Genomic DNA, 27,924 nt, shown 5'->3' on the forward strand with positions numbered 1-27,924 from the left:
TCGTGAGATTCTTCCGTCGACTTTTCTGCTGCATATACGAAGATGATTTGATGGTGTGAACCTGACCAGCTTTTCAGCAGATGACTTCAGCTCACACACAAACACACGGGCACGCACACACACACGTTTATGCATAGGCATACACACGCACGCACACACACACACACAAACACAAGGGCACGCACACACACACGTTTATGCATAGGCATACACACGCACGCACACACACACACACACATACACACACATATACACACACACACACACACACGCACGCACACCCACACACACACACACACCACAGTTGTTGTTTCGCATGTTAAATATTTCTCTATACTTTTTTCCTCATTAAATATTTTATTATGTCTTCATTCAATTACTATTTTTACTATTTACAGTAGCAATCGATTTGTATTGTTATTTTTTTGTAACTATTTACAGTTTCAATTCACATTTCATCACAAACTTAAATTACATATTATTTATGCATCAACATGTATTGAACGTGTGTAATTGAACGTGTGTAAGCCTGAGTTTCCTAGTTTAATAACTGTATTTCTTCGGTTTTCCAGCAGACGGGAGTCTTGTTTAATATCTGAAGTCATGTATGTTACAGTAATTCTGATGACCTTGTATCTTGGTATATATGTTTTTAGTCTTTATCATGTACTATAAAAAATACTACATTGAATCTATATATATATATACGTTGACAAGCATGACCACAGTACAAAGAACAATGGTCTTTATGTATATGCTATTAAACTAGTAGTCTGAAAGATAGGGCCATATCCAATAATATCTTTCTTTCTTTGATTGCAAAATCACTATGGGTAATCCACAGGGGTCCCTGTTAGAATAGATAGATTAGGGAAACCAAAGAAAGCTTTACAGTTGACTTTGCAGCAGGGATCTGGTTCATTTCAGTTCCAAGTGATTTTGATGGCCATGCCTCTCCCAACATGCTTGGAGAGGGTAGAAAGTTTTAAGTTCCTCGGCGTACACATCACGGACAAACTGAAATGGTCCACCCACACAGACAGCGTTGTGAAGAAGGCGCAGCAGCGCCTCTTCAACCTCAGGAGGCTGAAGAAATTTGGCTTGTCACCAAAAGCACTCACAAACTTTTACAGATGCACAATCGAGAGAATCCTGTCCGGCTGTATTACCGCCTGGTACGGCAACTGCTCCGCCCACAACCGTAAGGCTCTCCAGAGGGTAGTGAGGTCTGCACAACACATCACCGGGGGCAAACTACCTGCCCTCCAGGACACCTACACCACCCGATGTCACAGGAAGGCCAAAAAGATCATCAAGGACAACAACCACCTGAGCCACTGCCTGTTCACCCCGCTATCATTCAGAAGGCGAGATCAGTACAGGTGCATCAAAGCTGGGACCGAGAGACTGAAAAACAGCTTCTATCTCAAGGCCATCAGACTGTTAAACAGCCATCACTAACATTGAGTTGCTGCTGCCAACATACTGACTCAACTCCAGCCACTTTAATAATGAAAAAATTGATGTAATAAGTGTATCACTAGCCACTTTAAACAATGCCACTTTATATAAAGTTTACATACCCTACATTACTCATCTCATATGTATATACTGTACTCTATACCATCTACTGCATCTTGCCTATGCCGTTTGGCCATCGCTCATTCATATTTTTTTATGTACATATTCTTATTCATTCCTTTACACTTGTGTGTATAAGGTAGGTGTTGTGAAATTGTTTGGTTAGATTACTTGTAAGAAACTACTGCATGGTCGGAACTAGAAGCACAAGCATTTCGCTACACTCGCATTAACATCTGCTAACCATGTGAATGTGACAAATAAAATTTGATTTGAACACATTAAAATCTTTGAAATTGTTGCATGTTGCATTTATATTTTTGTTCAATATATACATATATTTATACATATAAAAACATTTTTTTTTACCTCAGTAATTGACAAATTACAATGTCATACTTATGAATAATCACAGCTTGTGATAGTGATGACTCATGTTCATATGTGTTTTATGCCTATCACTGAGTATCAGTGTAAAACAGGTAATACACAGACACCAATCTAATCAAACAGTATTAGACCATGAGGTTCCCTGCTGTTTAATCCCTATCCATTTCAACGTAGGTGTCAGTTGAGTGCACTGAAAATCACCAGCTGTGTGTACTATAATCTCCCCTACACCCAGTCTGGACCAATACCAATCTGTCTTCATTTAAATAGCAGAGAACAAGAGGGCCAGTGTTTGTTTCTGGTCAGAGCAGAGGTGCACCAGACTAGGATTGAGTGGGTCCCCTCACATGAGAGCACAGAGAAAACAAAGAGACTGTGGAAGAGAAAGAAACTGATAAAGAACAAAGGAGGAATCGAGCAAAATAGAGCAACGGACAGAGAGGGAAGAAACAGAGAGAAAAATAGAGGACAACGATCCCGAAACACAGGAGAGATGGGCAACAGCAAAAGTGTCTCCCTGTCCAAGGATCTCCTAGAGGAGCTGAAACTGAACACCAAGTACAGCGAGGAGCAGCTATGTACCGGGTACCTAGAACTTACAATTCTGGTCAAAATAAATACACTTTATAGAGAGAAGGGTGTCATTTGAGACGTAGCTACTGTTTGATACATCTTTATTTCATCCTCTATAGGTACCAGACCTTCCTGAGAGAGTGTCCCAGTGGGCAAATCAGCAAGCAGCAGTTTGAGGCCATCTACATCAAATTCTTCCCCGACGCAGACCCCAAGGCTTATGCACGCCACGTCTTCAGGAGCTTCGATTCCAACAGGTGATGGATGATATGATCATTACAACGTTCCTGCTGATTTGCACTGCTCTGCATAATTAGCACTTGTGGGATATAGAAACAGAGTAATTGAATGATATTGAACCCTGCAGTGATGGGATGCTGGACTTTAAGGAGTACATCATGGCCCTGCACTTGACCTCCTCTGGGAGGACCATACAGAAACTGGAGTGGGCGTTCAACCTGTACGACGTCGACCACAACAGAAGCATAACCAAGAAGGAGATCCAGGAGATCGTCGAGGTCAGTTGTAGAGTCGTTGTGAAATAGATGTGATGAAGTAGGTGTAAGAGATGAGATGTGGTCACATCATGTTTTGCGTGCTGCTCAAATCTCTATAATGATGAAAGAAACTTTCTGTTTATAGTCGATATTCAACATGATCTCCAAAGAGGACCAAAAGAATCTTCCTGATGATGAGAACACACCAGAGAAGAGAGCTGATCAAATCTGGGATTTCTTCGGCAAGAAAGAAAATGGTAAGCCTTGTTTTCATATTTAGGAACCACTCAAAGAATAGTTCAAGAAAATCATGTATATTGTATTTTGATGAATGCATTTTGAGCTTATGTGCAATGAGCATTGTAAATATATCTATTATTGTATCTGTTATGTGTTCTGTCCTTTCAGATAAGCTAACAGAGGAGGAGTTTATCCAGGGAGTGATGGACAACAAGAACATCCTCAGACTGGTGCAGTTTGACCAGCCACAGAAGGTACAGGAGAGACTGAATGAGATGAAACATTAGCTGCTGACTACGCCATCTTTTTAACGTGTTTTTCACTTCAACTTTATATTTCCACGTTAGTCTCACTGGGACAAAATATTCACATCAAGAGAGACCTGAAGCTTGCAATTGTTGTTGTTAAGTTTGTAACAGCACTTGTTCAAGTGTGCCGTTGAAACGGTACGTTTATGTGGTCTCTTTTGTTTACCGTATATACATTTTTATTATTTAGTAAATCAGTAGCAGAGATTTGTTTCAAACACAAAATGTAATACAAAATTCCTTTTAATGTATATATTCCTTTAAGGATACATTTTAGATATGACAAATACATGATAATACCCACATCATGCACATTACTGTAATATATATATCCTTCACACTGTACTTTGTCAAAGACCAATATTAGTATGTTCAATACCAACACTTACCTGTCAATGCTCTACTGTTTTGAGTGTATTAAATTATGTTTATATATCTGCCGTTAGTACCTTTATGTGGTAAAGTTTCATTTGAGTCATTTGATAGTTTTTCTGATAAAATGTACATAAATACATCACCAGTCAAACGTTTGGACTCATTCAACTTTTTTATTTTTTTTACTATTTTCAACATTGTATAATAATAGTGAAGACATCAAAACTATAGAATAACACATATGGAATCATTTAGTAAGCAAAAAGGTTTTAAACAAATCGAAATATATTTTATATTTCAGATTCTTCAAAGTAGCCACCCTTTGCCTTGATGAGAGCTTTGCACAATCTTGGCATTCTCTCAACCAGCTTCATGAGGTAGTCACCTGGAATACATTTATATTAACAGGTGTGCCTTGTTAAAACTTAATTTCTGGAATTTCCTTCATTTTTAATGCGTTTGTGTTGTGACATAGTAGGGTTGATATACAGGAGATAGCCCTATTTGGTAAAAGACCAAGTCCATATTATGGAAAGAACCGCTCAAATAAGCAAAGAGAAATGACAGTCCATCATTACTTTAAGACATGAAGGTCAGTCAATCGGGAACATTTCAAGAACTTTGAAAGTGTCTTCAAGTGCAGTCGCAAAATCCATCAAGCGCTATGATGAAACTGGCTCTCATGAGGACCGCCACAGGAAAGGAAGACCCAGAGTTACCTCTGCTGCAGAGGATACGTTCATTAGAATTACCAGCCTCAGACATTGCACCCCAAATAAATGCTTCACAGAGTTCAAATAACAGACACATCTCAACATCAACTGTTCAGAGAAGACTGCGTGAATCAGGCCTTTGTGGTCGAATTGCTGCAAAGAAACCACCATTAAAAGGACACCAATAAGAAGAAGAGACTTGCTTGGGCCAAGAAACATGAGCAATGGACATTAGAATGGTGGAAATCTGTCCTTTGGTCTGATGAGTCCAAATTTGAGATTTTTGGTTCCAACCGCTGTGTCTTTGTGAGACGCAGAGTAGGTGAATGGATGATTTCCTAATGTGTGGTTCCCACCGTGAAGCATGGAGCAGGTGGTGCGATGGTGAGGGTGTAGCTGGTGACACTGTCACTGATTTATTTAGAATTCAAAGCACAAAAGCAGCATGGCTACCACAGCATTCTGCATCGATATGCCATCCCATCTGGTTTGCCCTTAGTGGGACTATCATTTGTTTTTCAACAGGACAATGACCCAACACACCTCCAGGCTGTGTAAGGGCTATTTGACCAAGAAGGAGAGTGATGGACTGCTGCATCAGATGACCTGGCCTCCACAATCCCCTGACCTCAACCCAGTGGAGATGGTTTGGGATGAGTTGGACCGCAGAGTGAAGTAAAAGCAGTCAACAAGTGCTCAGCATATGTGACTCGTTTCAGGGAAATAGGGTCACTACTTCACAGGAGAGCCATTTGAACGTAAACTTTTATTTTTTTATCAAGGCAGAAATGCCTTCTCGAACAGTGAACTTTCATGTGCCTTAATAACAAACTTGTATGCCCTCTGTAAATACGCATAAAATTGTTAAATTAGGAGCCTGGTTGGTTTAGCCACAGAAAAAAGCAGCAACCTTCCCGCTAGCAATGATTGGCTGACATAATGAGTGGGCTGGACATGCCGAGAGATGAGTTTGGATTGGTTTGACACATAGCACGCTTCTGTCTATTTGAGCTGGTCAGTATGTGTAGGTAATCCTGTCTAACGCAGCTTTTTTTATGTATCGCGTAGTAAAACTGCAAGTGTTGTTGTCCACTTTCTGGAGGACCGAGTTTTGAAATCAGTGGAATTCGAGTATGATAGCTAAGGACATGGAGAAAAAACACCTGTCTCAAGATTACATATTCATAGTAAGGGCACCCATGGTATCCGTGACAGGAGTCACGTCCATCCATGATGACGGGTAAGATAGTCTAGCTAGCTACATTTTCAGATATTATATGTTTCTAATTTTGAAAGAAAGTGGTTTCATTTAAAGTTAAAGTGTGCTGTTAGCTAGCTTACGTTAGCTGGCTGGCTCGCTAGCCAAAGTTACATGTATGATCTTATTATTCATATCTCAGAGCCATTTGCTTGGCTAGTTATAGCCTAATGTTAGCTAGCTAACATTGAACCTGGTTGGTTAGCTACCAGCAGATTCATGCAGGGTGGTAACGTCATGAGTTGGGATTAGCTAGCTAGCTAAACAATGAGTGGAGTATTTTGTTAAGACATGTAGCTAGCTAGCTACATGTCTTAACAAAAGACTACACTATACAAGTAACCATTTTGGGTGTGTTCGTAAATTCAGTCTGGCCATCTACTCCGATTCCAGAGCACTCTCGTCTGAGTGTGCCAGTGCGCAGAATAACTGATGAATTTAAGAACGCTCAATACCCGTTCAATATGGCCAGTGTCAGAAAACGTCGGTAAATATACGTAATTCAATTGTTGCCAGCAGCACAGTTACAGTTACCAACACTCTGGATAACATGAAAACATCCTAACCAGCTCTGCTAGGGCAAGTAAAATGGTCAGAGTTTGGGTGGGGGCTAAAGCTTAAGAGGGTGTGAACAATGCTGAATGGGGGTAGACAAAGAAGAGCTCTCCAGTAGGTACAAAAACATTCAAAGGCCATTTTCTCAAAAGTGCGGTTATAAGTTTGTCAACTTTCAAAGCAGAATTACTTTCCCATTGTTCCTCAAATGCAGTGTATGATATGCCATTTGTATCTCTGTGTCTCTGCTTTTATCATATGTAAAAATCACAATTTCAAATGCTGCTACATAAGATCGAATCAAGGCGGTCGGTCACATATGTGGGAACTCCTTCAAGACTGTTGGAAAAGCATTCCAGGTGAATCTGAGAATGCCAAGAGTGTGCAAAGCTGTCATCAAGGCAAAGGGTGGCTACTTTGAAGAATCGAAAATCTAAAATATATTTTGAGTATAATCAGGGACAAACTGAATTGGTCCACCCACACAGTCAGCGTGGTGAAGAAGGCGCAGCAGCCCCTCTTCAACCTCAGGAGGCTGAAGAAATTTGGCTTGTCACCAAGAACACTCACAAACTTTTACAGATGCACAATCGAGAGCATCCTGTCGGGCTGTATCACCGCCTGGTACGGCAACTGCTCCGGCCACAACCGTAAGGCTCTCCAGAGGGTAGTGAGGTCTGCACAACGCATCACCGGGGGCAAACTACCTGCCCTCCAGGACACCTACACCACCCGATGTCACAGGAAGGTCATAAAGATCATCAAGGACAACAACCACCCGAGCCACTGCCTGTTCACCCCGCTATCATCCAGAAGGCGAGGTCAGTACAGGTGCATCAAAGCGGGGACCGAGAGACTGAAAAACAACTTCTATCTCAAGGCCATCAGACTGTTCAACAGCCACCACTAACATTAATTGGCTGCTGCCATACATGTAAAAAATGTATCACTAGCCACTTTAAACAATGCCACTTTATATAATGTTTACATACCCTACATTACTCATCTCATATGTATATACTGTACTCGATACCATCTACTGCATCTTGCCTATGCCGTTCTGTACCATCACTCATTCATATATCTTTATGTACATATTCTTCATCCCTTTACACGTGTGTGTATAAGGTAGCTGTTGTGAAATTGTTAGGTTAGATTACTCGTTGGTTATTACTGCATTGTCAGAAGTAGAAGCACAAGCATTTCGCTACACTCGCGTTAACATCTGCTAACCATGTGTATGTGACAAATACAATTTGATTTGATTTGATGATGGGTGGGGGCTGTGGTGAGACTGGGAGCAAGACCATCTGAAGAACTAGTAGGGAAACGTTGAGACACAACTACTACAGCACCGTGCAGTACATCCGTCGAGATTGTTGCTGTGCTGTATTTAACCTCCAGTCAGATTCCCACACCTTTCAACAACACAACACAACATCCCCCCCGAGACCCATGCAGGCGCGGATCTACAGCTTACACCAATGCCCTCCATCCAGGTTTCCCACTTCTACTCTTTGATACACACACACACACACACACACACACACACACACACACACACACACACACACACACACACACACACACACACACACACACACACACACACACACACACACACACTGTGCCTGGCTTGCACTGGGGTGGGTTTCAAGTTTACAATGCACTGCTGTTGATGTCTGGCCAGTTCCTTTCTCCTTGTGAGGTATAAAAAGGTCACAAAGCAGCCTCCTGGCTCACCTTTATAACATTTGCTGCTCTGGCCTCCACAATAACTCCTAGCCTCTCTGGTGTATGCTGAAGCCTGTTCTCTACAGCTATGTAGCATATATCAGTGCTCTATGGTCATCTCTGTCTTCACAATGGGACTGTTAAATCACCTGGCAAGAAGAGCTGAAGCAGCTCAGCTCAGAAAATGGCCCCAGTTTGCTACAGAAATTCCTTTGATATGTTTATACTTTGAAGGGGACATAATGAACGAAAATGTCCCTTGTGTCACTTGAGGCCAATACACAGATTTTGAGCCATAGTCGAATAACTGCTAAAATATAATTGGCAACATTCTCCTGAAATACATGTAGGCCTATTTCACAAAACACTGTTGCGGTTCAGTGCATCAGTGTGTTCAATTACTGTAACAATCATATTCATTATTGTTATTTCCAAATAGATTATAGATGTAGGCTATTTGCAAGTGTAAATAAATGTAGACTGTATTTATAGGCTAACCCTTGCCGTTGTCATTGATGTTTTGGTAATAAATACATGTTTGTATTGTAATGACCTGACTAGATCATAAATGAACAATTGTCCAGACAGAGGATTGAGTTTGCGAATTGACGGTTTATTAAACCAACTTTACACAGGCTACTGTTTGGCCGTAGCCCACGCCAAATAAATGGAAGATAACCCACAAGCCAATCGTGACCTTCTCTTGTGAAGCCCAGATGTAAGAGAGAGAACAAAGGCTGAACCTGGTCTTAACTTCCAATGCTCCATCCCCCTGCCCAACCCCCCTCCACGCCACTCCGCCAACCGCCACGATGCCCGGCATCAGAACATTCCAGGCATTCCCGTGATTGGCAGATAGCAGGTTGATTGACATGTCGGACCCCGCGAACACTGGGTACTGGTCAGTACAACACAACCACCTACTAGCCTAACACATAACACACAGCTGTCTGTGCGGGTCGCTACAGTATATTTAATTACGCAGGAGTCAATCAAATCAAACAAATCATTTTGCTGACAATTAGGCCTATGTTGATGTTTTCCTTATTTGATAATCGACATCATGCATTTTTGCATTCGCTTTTACGCGTGAGGAACGAGAGCGCAGCGCATCACCTGTCACGCACAGTGTGACATCGAACCTGTAGCCGGCAGTATACGCAACAATACGCACAATCCATAACAGTATGTTCACAATCAATTTCTATGGAGATGGAATGTTTGATTTCTCCAGAACGTCAGAATGTTAGCTAAAAACATTAGTTTGCGCCAACCCAAGCACGAACACCTTTGCGAATTAGCTACGATTACTCATCTTTATTTTGAGTTATTGTCAAAAGTCCATCTATCATTTCGTCAAATAATTCATGGATTTTAGCAATAAAATCCCGCGTGCCCTTTCTACATCTGCACAGGTAAATCCTATGATATATCTTATTTGAGTTTTAATCGTTCAATTATGTCCTTGTAGAAAGTCTAGTACTGGTATGTTTTTCTGTTCTCAAGATGTTCAGTCCGAGTGCTGAATACCGGCAGACTGTAGAGCGGTGCTGGGACAAGAGCTACTACAATGAGCAGGTAAAATTAAATCATCTTCATTTCAGAAAACACTTAAGTGTATGTTACAGTGGAGTAAATGTGAATGTTGTAGGGAGTGAACGTTATTTATGATAAGACTTACATGGAGAAAATCGAACCATTCTGAAATGAAAATGGATGGCCCTCCCTTCAGCAAAATATATTTGACCTAAAACCCTACTTTAAAATATAGTCACCCTCCCATATACCCAAAATATTAACTAAAACAAAGTGGATAACAGATACCATGTCTACCGTTTACCCTAACTTCTTGGACAGACAAGAGCTTTAGATATGCAGTTTTATAAATTGTTATTCATCCTATAAGCATTAAATGGCAACATGGGAATTTTGATAGCACACAGGGCTGGGGGCCAGAAGGTTAGGGTAGCATAAGGACTGAATGGTGTCTAATTTACACATCTCAATCTGGCTTTCTGGGATCACTATATTTTTTAATTGGAAATATATATTTTTTAATTGGAAATATATATTTTTTAATTGCAGACGTAGAGTTTTAAAACAGCCTATCACTCTAATATCGTTGCTTTAAATCAGAGCACGCACAAGCAGTCTCTCTCCATCCATTCCATTCAAATTGAATCCTGTTTCAGATATTTACAGTATATACTGTATATATAGCCTGTATATACAGTACCAGTCAAAAGTTTGGACACACCTACTCATTCCAGGGTTTTTCTTTATTTTTACTACATTGTGTAAAAACAGTGAAGGTATCAAAACTATGAAATAACACATATGGAATCATCTAGTAACCAAAAAATGATTAAACAATTCAACATATATTTTATATTTGAGATTCTTCAAAGTAGGGACCCTTTGCCTTGATGACAGCTGTGCACACTCTTGGCATTCTCTCATCCAGCTTCCTGAGGTAGTCACCTGGAATGCATTTCAATGAACAGGTGTGCCTTGTTAAAAGTGCATTTGTGGAATTTCTATCCTTCTTTATGTGTTTGAGCCAATCAGGTGACATTGTCTGTAATTTATTTAGAATTCAAGGCACACTTAACCCGCATGGCTACCACAGCATTTTACAGCGATACCATCTGGTTTGCGCTTAGTGGGACTATCATTTCTTTTTTAACAGGACAGTGAAGTAGTGAAGTATAAGTAGTCAAACATATAAATAGTAAAGTACAGATACCCCCCAAAACGACTTAAAGTATTTTAACTTAAGTATTTTACACCACTGATTCCATATGAGTTATTTCAGTTTGATGTGTTCACTATTATTCTACAGAAAATAGTAAATAATAAAGGAAAAAACAGGGAATGAGTAGGTGTGTCCAAACTTGTGACTGGTACTGTAGGCTACTTAACAGCTTCTACCCACAAACCATAAGACTCCTGAACAGCAAATCAAGTTGCTACCCGGACTATTTGCATTGTCCCCACCCACCCCCCCACCCCCCCCCCATTTTTACACTGCCACTACTCTCACTGCTGCTACTCGTTTATTATTCATGCATAGTCACTTTGCCTCTACCTACATGTACATATTACCTCAATTACCTCAACTAACACACATTGACTCTGTAGCTCCGCACATTGACTCTATACCGGTACCCCCTGTATATAGCCTGCTACTGTTATTTTATTGTTGCTCCTTAGTCATTTGTTATTTTTCTATTTTTATCTATTTATTTTTTTCTTCAGTTTATTTTAGTAAATACTTTTTTAACACATTTTTTTCTTAAAACTGCATTGTTGGTTAAGGGCTTGTAAGTCAGCATTTCACTGTAAGGTCTACTACATCTGTTGTATTCGGGGGATGTGACAAATAACATTTGATTTGATTTTTGATTTGAAGAGCTTTGCACACCTGGACTGTGCAATATTTGCCCATTATTATTACTGTTTTAATTCTTAAAGGTCTGTCTAGGAGGTGATGGGGGTCATGGCTAGACAGCTATTTTCAAGTCTTGCCATAGATTTTCAAACAGCTTTAAGTCAAAACTGTAACTTGGCCACTCGGGAACATTCACTGTCTTCTTGGTAAGCAACTCCAGTGTAGATTTGGCCTTGTGTTTTAGGTTATTGTCCTGCTGAAAGGTGAATTCCTCTCCCAGTGTCTGGTGCAAAGCAGCTTTTCCTTTAGGATTTTGCCTGTGCTTAGCACCGTCCCATTTATTTTTATCCTGATAAACTCCCCAGTCTTTGTCGATGTCAAGCCCACCCATTTCATGATGCAGCCACCACCATGCTTGAAAATAAGGAGGCAGTTACTTAATGATGTGTTGTGTTGGATTTGTCCCAAACATGGGCTTTGCATTTAGGCCAAAAAGGACGACTGTATCTTTGATGTGTTTGGGTGGTTGAATATACCACCATAATTATTAACTTGACCATGCTTAAAAAGATATTCAATGTCTAATTGTTATTGTTACCCATCTACCAAGCACTGCTCTTCTTTACGAGGCTTTTGAAAACCTCCCTTGTCTTTGTAGTTGAATCTGTGCTTGAAATTCTATACTTGACTGAGGGACCTTACAGATGTTGTATGTACGGGGGACAGAAGAAAGGCTAGTCACTAAAACATCATGTCAACCCCTTCAGACCTTGGGACTATACGTTTCTATATGTGCAAAGCATAGATCTGAGATATTGAGCATTGGAGTTTTCACATCACAGATCTCAGAGCTGTTTTGTAGTTCATTCTTCTTTCATAACCCAGTAAGGTCCTCACCTTAAAGGTACCTAAAGTGCTGAGTATCAAAATCCTAAGCCATTTGTAAATCTGTTTTTTTTAGGGGTGGGGGGCTACGTTATGGCCATTCTTCAGAAAAAGTTGTTAAAAAAAATCTAAGTAAATGCAAAATGTATGGTTTTGAGATAATGGGTATTTTTCAGATCTCAGAATTGTTTATTGATGTCTTCCTCTTCATGACTCAATAAATACAGTGCATTTGGAAAGTATTCAGACCCGTTGACTTAATCCACATTTTTGTTACCTTACAGCCTTATTCAATTTTTTATTTTATTCTTTAATTCCCCTCTTCAATCTACACACAATACCCCATATTGACAAAGTAAAAGCAGGTTTTTAAACATTTTTGCAAATGTATAAAAAATAAAAAACAGAAATATTATATTTACGTAAGTATTCAGACCCTTTACTCAGTATTTTGTTGAAGCGATTACAGCCTTGAGTCTTCTTGGCTTTGACGCTACAAGCTTGGCACACCTGTATCTGGGGAATTTCTCAAAATGATTCTCTGCAGATCCTCTCAAGCTCTGTCAGGTTGGATGGGGAGCGTCGCTGCACAGCTATTTTCAGGTCTCTCCAGAGATGTTCGATCAGGTTCAAGTCTGGGCTCTGGCTGGGCCACTCAAGAACATTCAAGAGACTTGTCCCGAAGCCACTCCTGTGTTGTCTTGGCTGTTTGCTTAGGGTCGTTGTCCTGTTGGAAGGTGAACCTTCGCCCCCAGTCTGAGGTCCTGAGCGCTCTGGAGCAGGTTTTCATCAAGGATCTCTCTGTACATCTTTCCCTCGATCCTGACTAGTCTCCCAGCCCCTGACGTTGAAAAACATCCCCACAGCTGCCACCACCATGCATCACCGTAGGGACGGTGACAGGGTTCCTCCAGATGTGATGCTTGGCATTTATTCCAAAGAGTTCAATCTTGGTTTCATCAGACGAGAGAATCTTGTTTCTCATGATCTGAGAATCCTTTTGGTGTCTTTTGGAAAAATCCAAGCGTGCTGTTATGTGCCTTTTACTGAGGAGTGGCTTCTGTCTGGCCACTACCATAAAGGCCTGATTGGTGGAGTGCTGCAGAGATGGTTGTCCTTCTGGAAGGTTCTACCATCTCCACAGAGGAACTCTAGAGCTCTTTCATATTGATATCGGGTTCTTGGTCACCTCCCTGACCAAGGCCCTTCTCCCCCGATTGCTCAGTTTGGCTGGGTGGTCCAAACTTCTTCCATTTAAGAATGAGGGAGGCCACTGTCTTCTTGGGGACCTTCAATGCTGCAGATCTGTGCCTCAACACAATCCTGTCTCAGAGCTCTACGGACAGTTCCTTCCACCTCATGGCTTGGTTTTTGCTCTGACATGCACTATCAACTGTGGGACCTTATATAGACACTTGCGTGCCTTTCCAAATCATGTACAATCATTTAAATTTATCACAGGTGGACTCATCTCAAGGATGATCAATGGAAACACGATGCACCTGAGCTCAATTTCGAGTCTCATAGCAAAGGGTCTGAATGCTTATGTAAATAAGATATTACTGTTTTTTACCTTTAATACATTTGCAAACATGTCTGAAAACCTGTTTTCGCTTTGTCATTATGGGGTATCGTGTGTAGATTGAAGGGGAAAACATTTAATTTAATCCAGTTTAGAATAAGGCTGTAATGTAACAAAAGGTGAAAAAAGTCAAGGGGTCTAAATACTTTCCAAATGCGCTGTATATCACCTTACAGACAATTATTTTTGATTGACAACCCAGTATTGTGTAATTGGATTGCAGACAGAACCTAATAGCATCAAGTTAAAAGGTGTTTGCTCATACAGAACCTAATAGCACCAAGTTAAAAGGTGTTTGCTCAGACAGAACCTAATAGCACCAAGTTAAAAGGTGTTTGCTCAGACAGAACCTAATAGCACCAAGTTAAAAGGTGTTTGCTCAGACAGAACCTAATAGCACCAAGTTAAAAGGTGTTTGCTCAGACAGAACCTAATAGCACCAAGTTAAAAGGTGTTTGCTCAGACAGAACTTTCAGATTATACATTTTTCTTTCATTGTAAATGGATTTCAAGAAAAATCAGACATACCACATGAAAAGGACCACCTAAAGGGAATCTCTATGTGAATAACTGATTTTTGACCAAAATGTCAGATAGAACTTTAGTTCCAAGGTCATGCCCTATTTTTACCACACCGTCCATGTAATTCATGTGATTTGTTAAGCCACATTTTACTCCTGAACTAATTTAGTCTTGCCTAAACAAAGGGGGTGAATACTTAAGCAACGACTATATTTGAGTTATTTCATTTTTATTCATTTGGAAATGTGTTTCTTTTCACTTTTACATTGTGGAGTATTTTGTGTAGATCATTGACAAAAAATCCCACTTTGTAATACATGAACATTTGAAAACATCCAAGGGGGGTGAGTACTTATGATACCCACTGTACATCATTTACACACACACACACACACACACACACACACACACACACACACACACACACACACACACACACACACACACACACACACACACACACACACACACACACACACACACACACAGAGAGAAATCAGCTCAGACAGATCCAGCTCAGCGTGGTCCAGCTCATGAGCTCCATCAACAACAGCACATTTTTATTTCGAAAGGAAAATGTATGTGTTTTTTCAACAAATGTCAGTGCATCGATTTGTTCTTCTAATCAAATCGCTTACAATTAAAACTTACTGATTCCTGTATCAAGACACAACATATCAAATCACCTTGAAAGGGAAAGATGCACATGTATTTTACCAGGTAAGTTGACTGAGAACACATTCTGATTTACAGCAATGACCTGGGGTATAGTTACAGGGGAGAGGAAGGGGATGAATATGCCAATTGGAAGCTGGGGATGATTAGGTGGCCATGATGGTATGAGGGCCAGATTGGGGACTTAGTCATGACACTGGAGTTAATAGCCCTACTCTTACAATAAGTGCCATGGGATCATTAGTGACCAGTCAGGACACCCATTTAACACCCCATGTGAAAGCCGGCACCTTACACAGGGTAATGTCCCCAATCACTACCCTGGGGCATTTGGGATATTGTTTTTTAGACCAGAGGAAAGAGTCCCTTCTACTGGCCCTCCAACACCACTTCCAGCAGCATCTGGTCTCCCATCCAGGACCAACCCTGCTTAGCTTCAGATGCAAGCCAGCAGTGGGATGCATGGTGGTATGCTGCTGGCACATCCCTAGTACAAACCCCGGACACCTGTCAATTCAGACCGGCTAAAGCAAACTCTAGGTTGTCTTATAGACAACATGATTTGTCTTGCAGAAGAAGCTGATGAAGCAGTTTTTGGTGCCCCAGAGACAAGGCCTCCAGAGTCATGTCCCTCAACACACCACCGTGGAGGACATGAGCAACTGGCTGGTTAAGAACAAGTCCCTGGAGCGGTGAGTACAGCTACTTGTACTATGTACCATATAATTAGGAATCAGAATACAGGAATGGACATGAACCTTCATATGACACTATAAAAAGTCAGCCATTTTGGTAAGGGAGTTGGTCACCCAGTGGTCAGCCAGTGCTATGATAAAATATTGTGTACAACAATGAATTTGAAGATTATCTGCACAGTATGTTTTTTAGCTACAGTGGCGACCCGTCATTCAGGGCAGGTGGGGCAGAATTGTATCATTCCGAACTTTATCCACAACGTTCTATTACATTTTGTTGCGACTCGAGGGATACCTCTCCATCCATTCTAGCAGCAGGCTACACAGAGAATGGAACAGCTGTGTAGGGGAAACAGCTTGATTCACACAAAATGGAATAAAACGTTGCGGGTACATTTGGAAAGACACAATTTCATGTGTACAACATCTAAAGACCAGCTTCACTATATTGAGAGCATTTGATCATGTCTTTTCAGAGCCCCAGTACTGCAAAACGATGATGAGGAAGTGAATCGCTGGTCGGGGTACGTTTTTCAAAAACAAGTACAATTGCTAAAAAATGTCAGGACCCTTCTGTAACATGCCATTTACATCAAAAATAGAGATTTTTTTAGTTTTTAAAGCAGTCCGTACAATATGTTATGAATTTGCAATACATATGACATGTTCCGCATTCCACTTATTTGCGGCTAATGTCAGCTAGGTGGCTAACTTTAGCTAGGCTAGGGGTTAGTGGTTATGGTTAGGGGAAGGGTTATATTACATGCTAAGTAGTTGCAAAGTAGCTAAAAAGTTCTAAGTAGTTGCAAAGTTGCTAATTAGCTAAAATTATAAAGTTGTCAATGATGTGATTCGAACACGCAACCTTTGGGTCTTCCCCAACTAACCTCCTTCATTTTGTTTTTGGCTTAAATATCCTTATTTCTTATGTACAACGTAACATATCATACTCATTTGAGTGTCACAGATTTACATTTACCATGTTACGTCTAGTTTTGAGGCCAGGCTGCTGTACTGCAATTCATTCCGGATTTCTCCCTGACCACAATGGCTGCCATTTTCCTCCCATTCTGTAACTTTGAGGGTTTATGACATAGCCCTTATAATTTAATAGGATCTCAATGCCATTTACACTACCACTGTCATTCACTTCAAGGGCGTAGACATGCCCACTGGGGAGCCAGGCCCACCCACTCGGCTTGAGTAAAGAAATATGTATATATATTTTTTATTGCTTGTGTTCTGAATGGACACGATTTTCTTTTTACCTAAACATGCGAACACCATCAGATAGAATTCATAGCAATCAGTGCACAACTTTTATGAAATATAACAGAACAGATGATCTGGAATGACATTCATTCTCACGGGATGGGTTGCCAAAAATAACTAACTGAAAGCCACACTCCCAAATAAGCCACAAATGTGACTGCATTGAGGCATATTTCACTGTGCTTCTATGGCTATATGCATCATGCCACTGCCTATTTCATTTGTTCATTTAGCAAACAATTCAGCTCATAATTCAGTGCCTTTATCAGTCAACATATCTATACTGTAGCTTCAGTTAGCTTTAAAATGCTACATTTTCTCTCAGCCTCATGGCAAAATGTGTACAATAGCAGGAAGTTTCTGGCCCACCCAAATGTCTGCAGGCCCACCCATCAACACATTTCTGGCTACGCCACTGAATCACGGTCATAGGCTCAATGGGAAATCAATGTGAAAGTAGAGGAAGGAGAAAAAAGGCAGGAATGTTCAGTTGCTCTGTATTTGATTTTAAGGTTCAGAAAGGAAGCAGAGGAAGGGAATGACATAAGTCACCTGGTAAGAGATTAGAAAGATGTCTACAGTATAAGTTAAGTGGAGATAATATACAGTTAGTGAGTTATCCTTTCTAATAAACAATGTCCTTATTTAGCATTGGCTCATGGTACGTTAATATCCATATTTTCCTCTCACTGCTATGGGCATTAATGGCACCCCCTGTTTCCTGTGACAGACCTGGGAGGTGAACACTCAACTCAGAATGAGGGACGTTGAACATGAGGCTTTTACTGAGTTGGCCACCGACCTTAGTCAGGCCATTGACTCACTTGACTTTACTGCTGATCTCTCCTACCTGTGAGTCACATTCACTCTTTATGTTACAGTTGTTTGGTCTATGTATTATTCTATCCATCCACTGATGCTAAATGAAATGACTAGTGCAGGGGCCGATATCAATCTTCATTTACTGTATGTAGCACATTTCTTACAGAGGATGCGTTTCAAAGTGCATAAAAGTGTTTCCTCTGTCTCTCTGGCTTGTATATTTTAGAAACCCTGAGGTCTGCGATGAGGTTGTAAGAGCTCTAAAGAGCATTTCCCAGAGCCTGGCCTTCCAGCCGTACGCCAAGCTGTGCTGTCCCTCTAAGGTGGTGGTGGACATCGTGTCCAGGCTGCTCCAGGCCCTCTGGTCCTGCCAGATGGAAAGCCCCTGTGACCGGTCCTCCATGGCCCTGAGCGACATGAGTGTCACCATAGTGCTGGCAGTAGTGGATAACCTCTCTAGAGTTCTGAAGGCTCCTCCTGTCGCTCAAGTCTACTACTCCTGTTCCACTGGTGTCAGGATGGTCCACTCACTCAACCGTAAGATCCAGTGCCTAAGCAGCCCTGAGGACCTTAGGAGAGCTCTTTTCACCCAAAGTTCCACCCTGATCAGCACCATCATTGAAGCTGTGAGCACCAAAGTCCAGAGGCTGTTTGAAGCTCCTGCTGACTACATTCCATTAAGCTCTATCCGCATCTGGCTATCAGAGCCCAAGGCGAGCGAGGTTCGTCCAAAGTGCCCTGACCAGCTAGTAATCTCCTCGGAGCTCCTGAGGAACATCATTGGTATGATAATTTATGTAGTCTTCAAAGGCCACCTAGAGGAAGACATTAACCTTCATTACTGGCCCCTCATAAACGACATAATCCACCAGCTGTCACTGTGTGGGGTTAAAGTCACAAAGAAAGGGGGCAAGGCCAACTGGCATATTGGCTGGTACCAGATCCTTGAGATGGTGACAAACATCCATACTCATCTTCACCACTATACTGGCACAGAGCTGGTACTTAAGATTGCAACATCTGCCAGGGCCACCATGCTAACGAGGCACATGGTTCACCATGTGGTGGAGGAGCTGGTAAAGCTGAAGGACGTGGATGAAGGGACACCAGCTTCGGGAAGCAGTGAGGTAAGCAATGATTACAAGTCTTTATCTTTATGAAAGTCCACTCATACAAAGCATTTTTTGTTGTTGTTGTTGGTGAAAAGAAGATTTGTAATGTCGCAAATATTACGTTAAATATGATGTCCTTGTTGCTTTCAGTCTGTGGACATGAACCTGGCAATCACCGACCACATTGTCCCTAACCTTGTCAAAGTGGTGGATTGGCTTCAACCCCTGGCCACTACCCCCATGGTGGACATCACAGCACCCCTAATCACTAACCCCGTCAAAGTGGACAACATCACAACAACCATGACCACTATTCCAGTTGACCTCCAGTCAGGTGAGTTAAATTGACACGGATCACTTTGACAGGTTATCATGTCTTACTGTAATATAACTTATTAGCTAATGTTTTGTAACTAGACTGTTTTGTAATAAGTTGTGTTTGTATGAGATTGATCTTCTCCTTCTAATTTCAAGGGAATGTGGTGGTAAAACACTCAGCACCCTGCATTCCACCTGTAGGCTTTGCCCCAGCACCATGCATATTACCCCCAGACTTTGCCACTGCATCCTGCCCCCCACCACCAGGCTTTGCCCTTCTATCACGCCCCCCACCACCAGGCTTTGCCCTTCTATCCTGCCCCCCACCACCAGGCTTTGCCCCTCTATCCTGGCCCCCACCACCAGGCTTTGCCCCTCTATCCTGCCCCCCACCACCAGGCTTTGCCCTTCTATCCTGCCCCCCACCACCAGGCTTTGCCCCTCTATCCTGCCCCCCACCACCAGGCTTTGCCCTTCTATCCTGTCCCCCACCACCAGGATTTGCCCAGGCATCATTCCCCCCACCACCTGGCTTTGCCATTCCATCCTGCCCCCCACCACCAGGCTTTGCCCCTCTATCCTTTCCCCCACCACCAGGCTTTGCCCCTCTATCCTGCCCCCCACCACCAGGATTTGCCCAGGCATCATGCCCCCCACCACCAGGCTTTGCCCCTCTATCCTGCCCCCCACCACCAGGATTTGCCCAGGCATCATGCCCCCCACCACCAGGCTTTACCCCTCTATCCTGCCCCCTACCACCAGGCTTTGCCCAGGCATCCTGTCCCCCACGATCAGGCTTTATCCCGGCTTCATGCCCCCCACCACCAGGCTTTTCCCCGGCACCCTGCACCCCACCACCAGAATTTCCCCCTGCACCCTGCATTCCAGCCCCAGGCTTTGCCCTGGCAACCTGCACCTCGTCGCCAAGCTTTGCCGCTAATGCCATGCAGGACTTTGGCACGGAAGTCATCCTGAAACAAATGGTCCTGCTATTCTTGGAGAGGCTCCCTCCTGCGTCAGAGGACCTTGAGTCAGAGTTCCTGACTATCACCGATCGTATCTGCACGCTGTTTCAAAGCATCACTGCCAGATTCCGCAACATCGTTAATGAGGAGCTGGAGAAGTGTACCGACTCTGACAGTAAGAAGTACTGGGCTTACACCTTCTACTGGGAGTACATGAAGAGGTACCCATCATCCCAGTGCCTGGGGATTGAAGCCTTCACATGTGATGAGGAGAGATGTTTAGTGGTGGCCAAATTGTTTGCAAAGAAGATGTGCCCCAAGATGCTCCCCTCAGCAGCAGACTTCGACGAGGCTGAAGATTCAGGCATCAATGGAGTAAGCGATGATTTCAAGTGTTTATCCTTATGAAAGTCCACTCATTAAATTATCTCTGATAAAAATACAAATAAATGTCAATGTTGGGAAAAAGGAGACATGAAATGTAGCAAATGTTCTGTTAAATATTGTGTCCTTGTTGCTTTCAGTCTGTGGACTTGAACCTGGCAATCCCAGAGACCCCTAACCCTGTCAAAGTGGTAGACATCACAACACCCCTGACCACTAATCCAGTCAACCTTGAGGTTTTGGATGAAACACTTGTCCTTCAGTCAGGTGAGTTACACTGTCACAATCACTTTGACAGGTGATCATTTTTCACTGTAATGTAACTTACTGGCTAAAGTTTTATAACTAGACAGTTTGGTAATTAAGTTAAAGACGTTCTCCAGAGATTGTTGAACTTTTCCTGTTGAAAAGCGCTATCCCAAGTATAAGTCCAGTAAAGTACACACACTAAAGCAGTGGTCACCAACCGGCCAATCGCTATTGACTGGTCGATCTCCAAGGCATTTCTAGTCAATCATCAAACATTTATGTAAAAAAGCCTACAATAAAGCCTTAAGTTCCTATTTTTTGTATTACTTTCACGCTGTTGGTTGTAGGTGCACTTGATTCAGCAACCCTAGCACCGGGAAGGCATAGTGTTCCCATTTTGAACCATTTCTTGTGTCTGAAGGTAGAACTCTGCCTACCCGGCAGGCGCAGAGAGCAAATCAACTGCACCTACTGTATAGGCCTACCGCTGGCCAATCAGATAGCCTGCACATTTTCCTGTGAATTATGATGTGAATTATTATGCTCACTCAGCTGTGCCTCCCAAATAATACAACAAATTATCTAATTACCAGTGTTATCATATATCCCAAAAATATATATATATTATTTAAACACATCGTCTGAAAAGATCAACATTGGCAGGCCAATCCAAGCGTAGCCAATATGCAGTGATAATGTATTGGGCCTATAGCCTACTGAACAAACCTTATTGCTACAGAACAGTCATGAAATAGTTAATGTTGCATAGGTTAACTTTTTTTAAAGTCATGTTTTTTAAGAATCTGAGCGCTACATCTGGACTTGCATCTTGACTCAGAAAGTGATCTTGACTCAGAAAGTGATCTTGACTCAGAAAGTGATCTTGACTCGGAAAGTGATCTTGACTCAGAAAGTGATCTTGACTCAGAAAGTGATCTTGACTCAGAAAGTGATCTTGACTCAGAAAGTGATCTTGACTCAGAAAGTGATTTTGACTCAGAAAAGGTTGGTGACTACTGCTCTCAAGGGGAAAATTATAAGTTTTGACCAAAATACAGTTTCTTAGAGACAACTGCCAACTTCAAGGAGCAGGCCATTCAAGGTGTTGTTCTGATGGTGATCCGTGATGTCATTGGCCTCCCCCTTGCTTAACGAACAACAGAGAAGCAATATAGAACAAAATAGAAACGTCCCACCCCCACACTTGTGCTATGTCATGACATACCTAGACTACCTGTTGAGAGGTGACTTTTGTTAAGCACATCAGGTGTTAACTGAGGTGAAAAGGACACTAGAGTGCCACTTCAAGTTTTTATGTAAGACTGATCTTAATTGTGTCCGCCACCACCAGGCTTTGCACCGGCACCCTGCATTCCACCCTCAGGATTTGACCTGACAACCTGCACCGCATCGCCAAGCTTCGCCGCTAATGCCATGCCAGGCTTTGGCACGAAAATCATCCCTAAACACATGGTCCTGCTATTCTTGGAGAAGCTCCCTCCTGCGTCAGAGGACCTTGAGTCAGAGTTCCTCACTATCGCCTATCGTATCTGCACGCTGTTTCAGAGCATCACTTCCAGATTCCGCAACATCGTTAATGAGGAGCTGGAGAAGAGTACCGACTCTGACAGTACGCAGTACTGGGCTTACACCTTCTACTGGGAGTACATGAAGAGGTACCCATCATCCCAGTGCCTGGGGATTGAAGCCTTCACATGTGATGAGGAGAGATGTTTAGTGGTGGCCAACTTGTTTGCAAAGAAATTGTACCCCAAGATGTTCCTCTCAGCAGCAGACGTCGACGAGGCTGAAGATTCAGGAAGCAATGGAGTAAGCGATGATTTCAAGTGTTTATCTTATTAACGTCCACTCATTCAGTTATGTCTGATCCAAAAATGTATTGTTGTCAATATTGTTAATGAAAAATTTAAAAAGTACATCTGCAATGTTGCAAATGTTATGTTAAATAATAAATATTAATATTATTATTAAATATTACATATTTTTGCTTTCAGTCTGTGGACATGAACCTGGCAATCGCCGACGAATTTGTCCCTAACCCTGTCAAGGTGTTGGAGTTGCTTCGACCCCTGTCACTGCCAGACATCAAAAAGCCCTTGACCACTATCCATGACAAAGTGCTGGACAACACAACAACACCCCTGGTTGATGCCCCAGTTAAGGTGGACAACATCACAACACCCCTGGTTGATGCCCCAGTTAAGGTGGACAACATCACAACACCCCTGGTTGATGCCCCAGTTAAGCTGGACAACACAACAACAACCCTGGTTGATGCCCCAGTTAAGGTGGACAACATCACAACACCCCTGGTTGATGCCCCAGTTAAGGTGGACAACATCACAACACCCCTGGTTGATGCCCCAGTTAAGGTGGACAACATCACAACACCCCTGGTTGATGCCCCAGTTAAGGTGGACAACATCACAACACCCCTGGTTGATGCCCCAGTTAAGGTGGACAACATCACAACACCCCTGGCCACTAAATCAGTCAACCTTAAGGTTACGGATGAACCAGTTGACCTCCAGTCAGGTGAGTTACATTAACACAGATCACTTTGACAGGTTATCATTTCTTTCTGTAATATAAGGTATTAGCTAATGTTTTATTTTAACATGACAGTTTTGTAACTAACTCATTTGTAACTAATTTAAGCTATTGTGATTGATCTTCTCCTTCTCATTTCCAGAAGATGTTGTGGTCATTAAACCAAAGAAAAGCAGAGTCGTGAGATTCTTCCGTCGACTTTTCTGCTGCATATACGAAGATGATTTGATGGTGTGAACCTGACCAGCTTTTCAGCAGATGACTTCAGCTCACACACAAACACACGGGCACGCACACACACACGTTTATGCATAGGCATACACACGCACGCACACACACACACACACACAAACACAAGGGCACGCACACACACACGTTTATGCATAGGCATACACACGCACGCACACACACACACACACATACACACACATATACACACACACACACACGCACGCACACCCACACACACACACACACCACAGTTGTTGTTTCGCATGTTAAATATTTCTCTATACTTTTTTCCTCATTAAATATTTTATTATGTCTTCATTCAATTACTATTTTTACTATTTACAGTAGCAATCGATTTGTATTGTTATTTTTTTGTAACTATTTACAGTTTCAATTCACATTTCATCACAAACTTAAATTACATATTATTTATGCATCAACATGTATTGAACGTGTGTAATTGAACGTGTGTAAGCCTGAGTTTCCTAGTTTAATAACTGTATTTCTTCGGTTTTCCAGCAGACGGGAGTCTTGTTTAATATCTGAAGTCATGTATGTTACAGTAATTCTGATGACCTTGTATCTTGGTATATATGTTTTTAGTCATTATCATGTACTATAAAAAATACTACATTGAATCTATATATATATATACGTTGACAAGCATGACCACAGTACAAAGAACAATGGTCTTTATGTATATGCTATTAAACTAGTAGTCTGAAAGATAGGGCCATATCCAATAATATCTTTCTTTCTTTGATTGCAAAATCTCTATGGGTAATCCACAGGGGTCCCTGTTGGAATAGATAGATTAGGGAAACCAAAGAAAGCTTTACAGTTGACTTTGCAGCAGGGATCTGGTTCATTTCAGTTCCAAGTGATTTTGATGGCCATGCCTCTCCCAACATGCTTGGAGAGGGTAGAAAGTTTTAAGTTCTTCGGCGTACACATCACGGACAAACTGAAATGGTCCACCCACACAGACAGCGTTGTGAAGAAGGCGCAGCAGCGCCTCTTCAACCTCAGGAGGCTGAAGAAATTTGGCTTGTCACCAAAAGCACTCACAAACTTTTACAGATGCACAATCGAGAGCATCCTGTCCGGCTGTATTACCGCCTGGTACGGCAACTGCTCCGCCCACAACCGTAAGGCTCTCCAGAGGGTAGTGAGGTCTGCACAACACATCACCGGGGGCAAACTACCTGCCCTCCAGGACACCTACACCACCCGATGTCACAGGAAGGCCAAAAAGATCATCAAGGACAACAACCACCTGAGCCACTGCCTGTTCACCCCGCTATCATTCAGAAGGCGAGGTCAGTACAGGTGCATCAAAGCTGGGACCGAGAGACTGAAAAACAGCTTCTATCTCAAGGCCATCAGACTGTTAAACAGCCATCACTAACATTGAGTTGCTGCTGCCAACATACTGACTCAACTCCAGCCACTTTAATAATGAAAAAATTGATGTAATAAGTGTATCACTAGCCACTTTAAACAATGCCACTTTATATAAAGTTTACATACCCTACATTACTCATCTCATATGTATATACTGTACTCTATACCATCTACTGCATCTTGCCTATGCCGTTTGGCCATCGCTCATTCATATTTTTTTATGTACATATTCTTATTCATTCCTTTACACTTGTGTGTATAAGGTAGGTGTTGTGAAATTGTTTGGTTAGATTACTTGTAAGAAACTACTGCATGGTCGGAACTAGAAGCACAAGCATTTCGCTACACTCGCATTAACATCTGCTAACCATGTGAATGTGACAAATAAAATTTGATTTGAACACATTAAAATCTTTGAAATTGTTGCATGTTGCATTTATATTTTTGTTCAATATATACATATATTTATACATATAAAAACATTTTTTTTTACCTCAGTAATTGACAAATTACAATGTCATACTTATGAATAATCACAGCTTGTGATAGTGATGACTCATGTTCATATGTGTTTTATGCCTATCACTGAGTATCAGTGTAAAACAGGTAATACACAGACACCAATCTAATCAAACAGTATTAGACCATGAGGTTCCCTGCTGTTTAATCCCTATCCATTTCAACGTAGGTGTCAGTTGAGTGCACTGAAAATCACCAGCTGTGTGTACTATAATCTCCCCTACACCCAGTCTGGACCAATACCAATCTGTCTTCATTTAAATAGCAGAGAACAAGAGGGCCAGTGTTTGTTTCTGGTCAGAGCAGAGGTGCACCAGACTAGGATTGAGTGGGTCCCCTCACATGAGAGATCAGAGAAAACAAAGAGACTGTGGAAAAGAAAGAAACTGATAAAGAACAAAGGAGGAATCGAGCAAAATAGAGCAACGGACAGAGAGGGAAGAAACAGAGAGAAAAATAGAGGACAACGATCCCGAAACACAGGAGAGATGGGCAACAGCAAAAGTGTCTCCCTGTCCAAGGATCTCCTAGAGGAGCTGAAACTGAACACCAAGTACAGCGAGGAGCAGCTATGTACCGGGTACCTAGAACTTACAATTCTGGTCAAAATAAATACACTTTATAGAGAGAAGGGTGTCATTTGAGACGTAGCTACTGTTTGATACATCTTTATTTCATCCTCTATAGGTACCAGACCTTCCTGAGAGAGTGTCCCAGTGGGCAAATCAGCAAGCAGCAGTTTGAGGCCATCTACATCAAATTCTTCCCCGACGCAGACCCCAAGGCTTATGCACGCCACGTCTTCAGGAGCTTCGATTCCAACAGGTGATGGATGATATGATCATTACAACGTTCCTGCTGATTTGCACTGCTCTGCATAATTAGCACTTGTGGGATATAGAAACAGAGTAATTGAATGATATTGAACCCTGCAGTGATGGGATGCTGGACTTTAAGGAGTACATCATGGCCCTGCACTTGACCTCCTCTGGGAGGACCATACAGAAACTGGAGTGGGCGTTCAACCTGTACGACGTCGACCACAACAGAAGCATAACCAAGAAGGAGATCCAGGAGATCGTCGAGGTCAGTTGTAGAGTCGTTGTGAAATAGATGTGATGAAGTAGGTGTAAGAGATGAGATGTGGTCACATCATGTTTTGCGTGCTGCTCAAATCTCAATAATGATGAAAGAAACTTTCTGTTTATAGTCGATATTCAACATGATCTCCAAAGAGGACCAAAAGAATCTTCCTGATGATGAGAACACACCAGAGAAGAGAGCTGATCAAATCTGGGATTTCTTCGGCAAGAAAGAAAATGGTAAGCCTTGTTTTCATGTTTAGGAACCACTCAAAGAATAGTTCAAGAAAATCATGTATATTGTATTTTGATGAATGCATTTTGAGCTTATGTGCAATGAGCATTGTAAATATATCTATTATTGTATCTGTTATGTGTTCTGTCCTTTCAGATAAGCTAACAGAGGAGGAGTTTATCCAGGGAGTGATGGACAACAAGAACATCCTCAGACTGGTGCAGTTTGACCAGCCACAGAAGGTACAGGAGAGACTGAATGAGATGAAACATTAGCTGCTGACTACGCCATCTTTTTAACGTGTTTTTCACTTCAACTTTATATTTCCACGTTAGTCTCACTGGGACAAAATATTCACATCAAGAGAGACCTGAAGCTTGCAATTGTTGTTGTTAAGTTTGTAACAGCACTTGTTCAAGTGTGCCGTTGAAACGGTACGTTTATGTGGTCTCTTTTGTTTACCGTATATACATTTTTATTATTTAGTAAATCAGTAGCAGAGATTTGTTTCAAACACAAAATGTAATACAAAATTCCTTTTAATGTATATATTCCTTTAAGGATACATTTTAGATATGACAAATACATGATAATACCCACATCATGCACATTACTGTAATATATATATCCTTCACACTGTACTTTGTCAAAGACCAATATTAGTATGTTCAATACCAACACTTACCTGTCAATGCTCTACTGTTTTGAGTGTATTAAATTATGTTTATATATCTGCCGTTAGTACCTTTATGTGGTAAAGTTTCATTTGAGTCATTTGATAGTTTT

General features: G+C 41.8%; 2 protein-coding genes across 2 annotated transcripts; both read left to right on the forward strand.

The window, feature by feature from the left end:
- Nucleotides 1-2,464: 2,464 nt before the first annotated feature.
- Nucleotides 2,465-3,568, forward strand: LOC120037888 (recoverin-like). Its single transcript, XM_038983855.1, has 5 exons — nt 2,465-2,556; nt 2,664-2,801; nt 2,912-3,062; nt 3,187-3,298; nt 3,450-3,568. The coding sequence occupies exons 1-5, from the start codon at nt 2,465-2,467 to the stop codon at nt 3,566-3,568; spliced, it is 612 nt and encodes a 203-aa protein (XP_038839783.1).
- Nucleotides 3,569-26,309: 22,741 nt separating this feature from the next.
- On the forward strand, nt 26,310-27,413 carry LOC120037887 (recoverin-like). Its single transcript, XM_038983854.1, has 5 exons — nt 26,310-26,401; nt 26,509-26,646; nt 26,757-26,907; nt 27,032-27,143; nt 27,295-27,413. Exons 1-5 carry the CDS (start codon nt 26,310-26,312, stop codon nt 27,411-27,413), a joined length of 612 nt encoding a protein of 203 aa, XP_038839782.1.
- Nucleotides 27,414-27,924: the final 511 nt, after the last annotated feature.

The sequence above is a fragment of the Salvelinus namaycush genome, unplaced genomic scaffold (genome assembly GCF_016432855.1).
Source record: "Salvelinus namaycush isolate Seneca unplaced genomic scaffold, SaNama_1.0 Scaffold1968, whole genome shotgun sequence".
Lineage (NCBI taxonomy): Eukaryota > Metazoa > Chordata > Actinopteri > Salmoniformes > Salmonidae > Salvelinus > Salvelinus namaycush.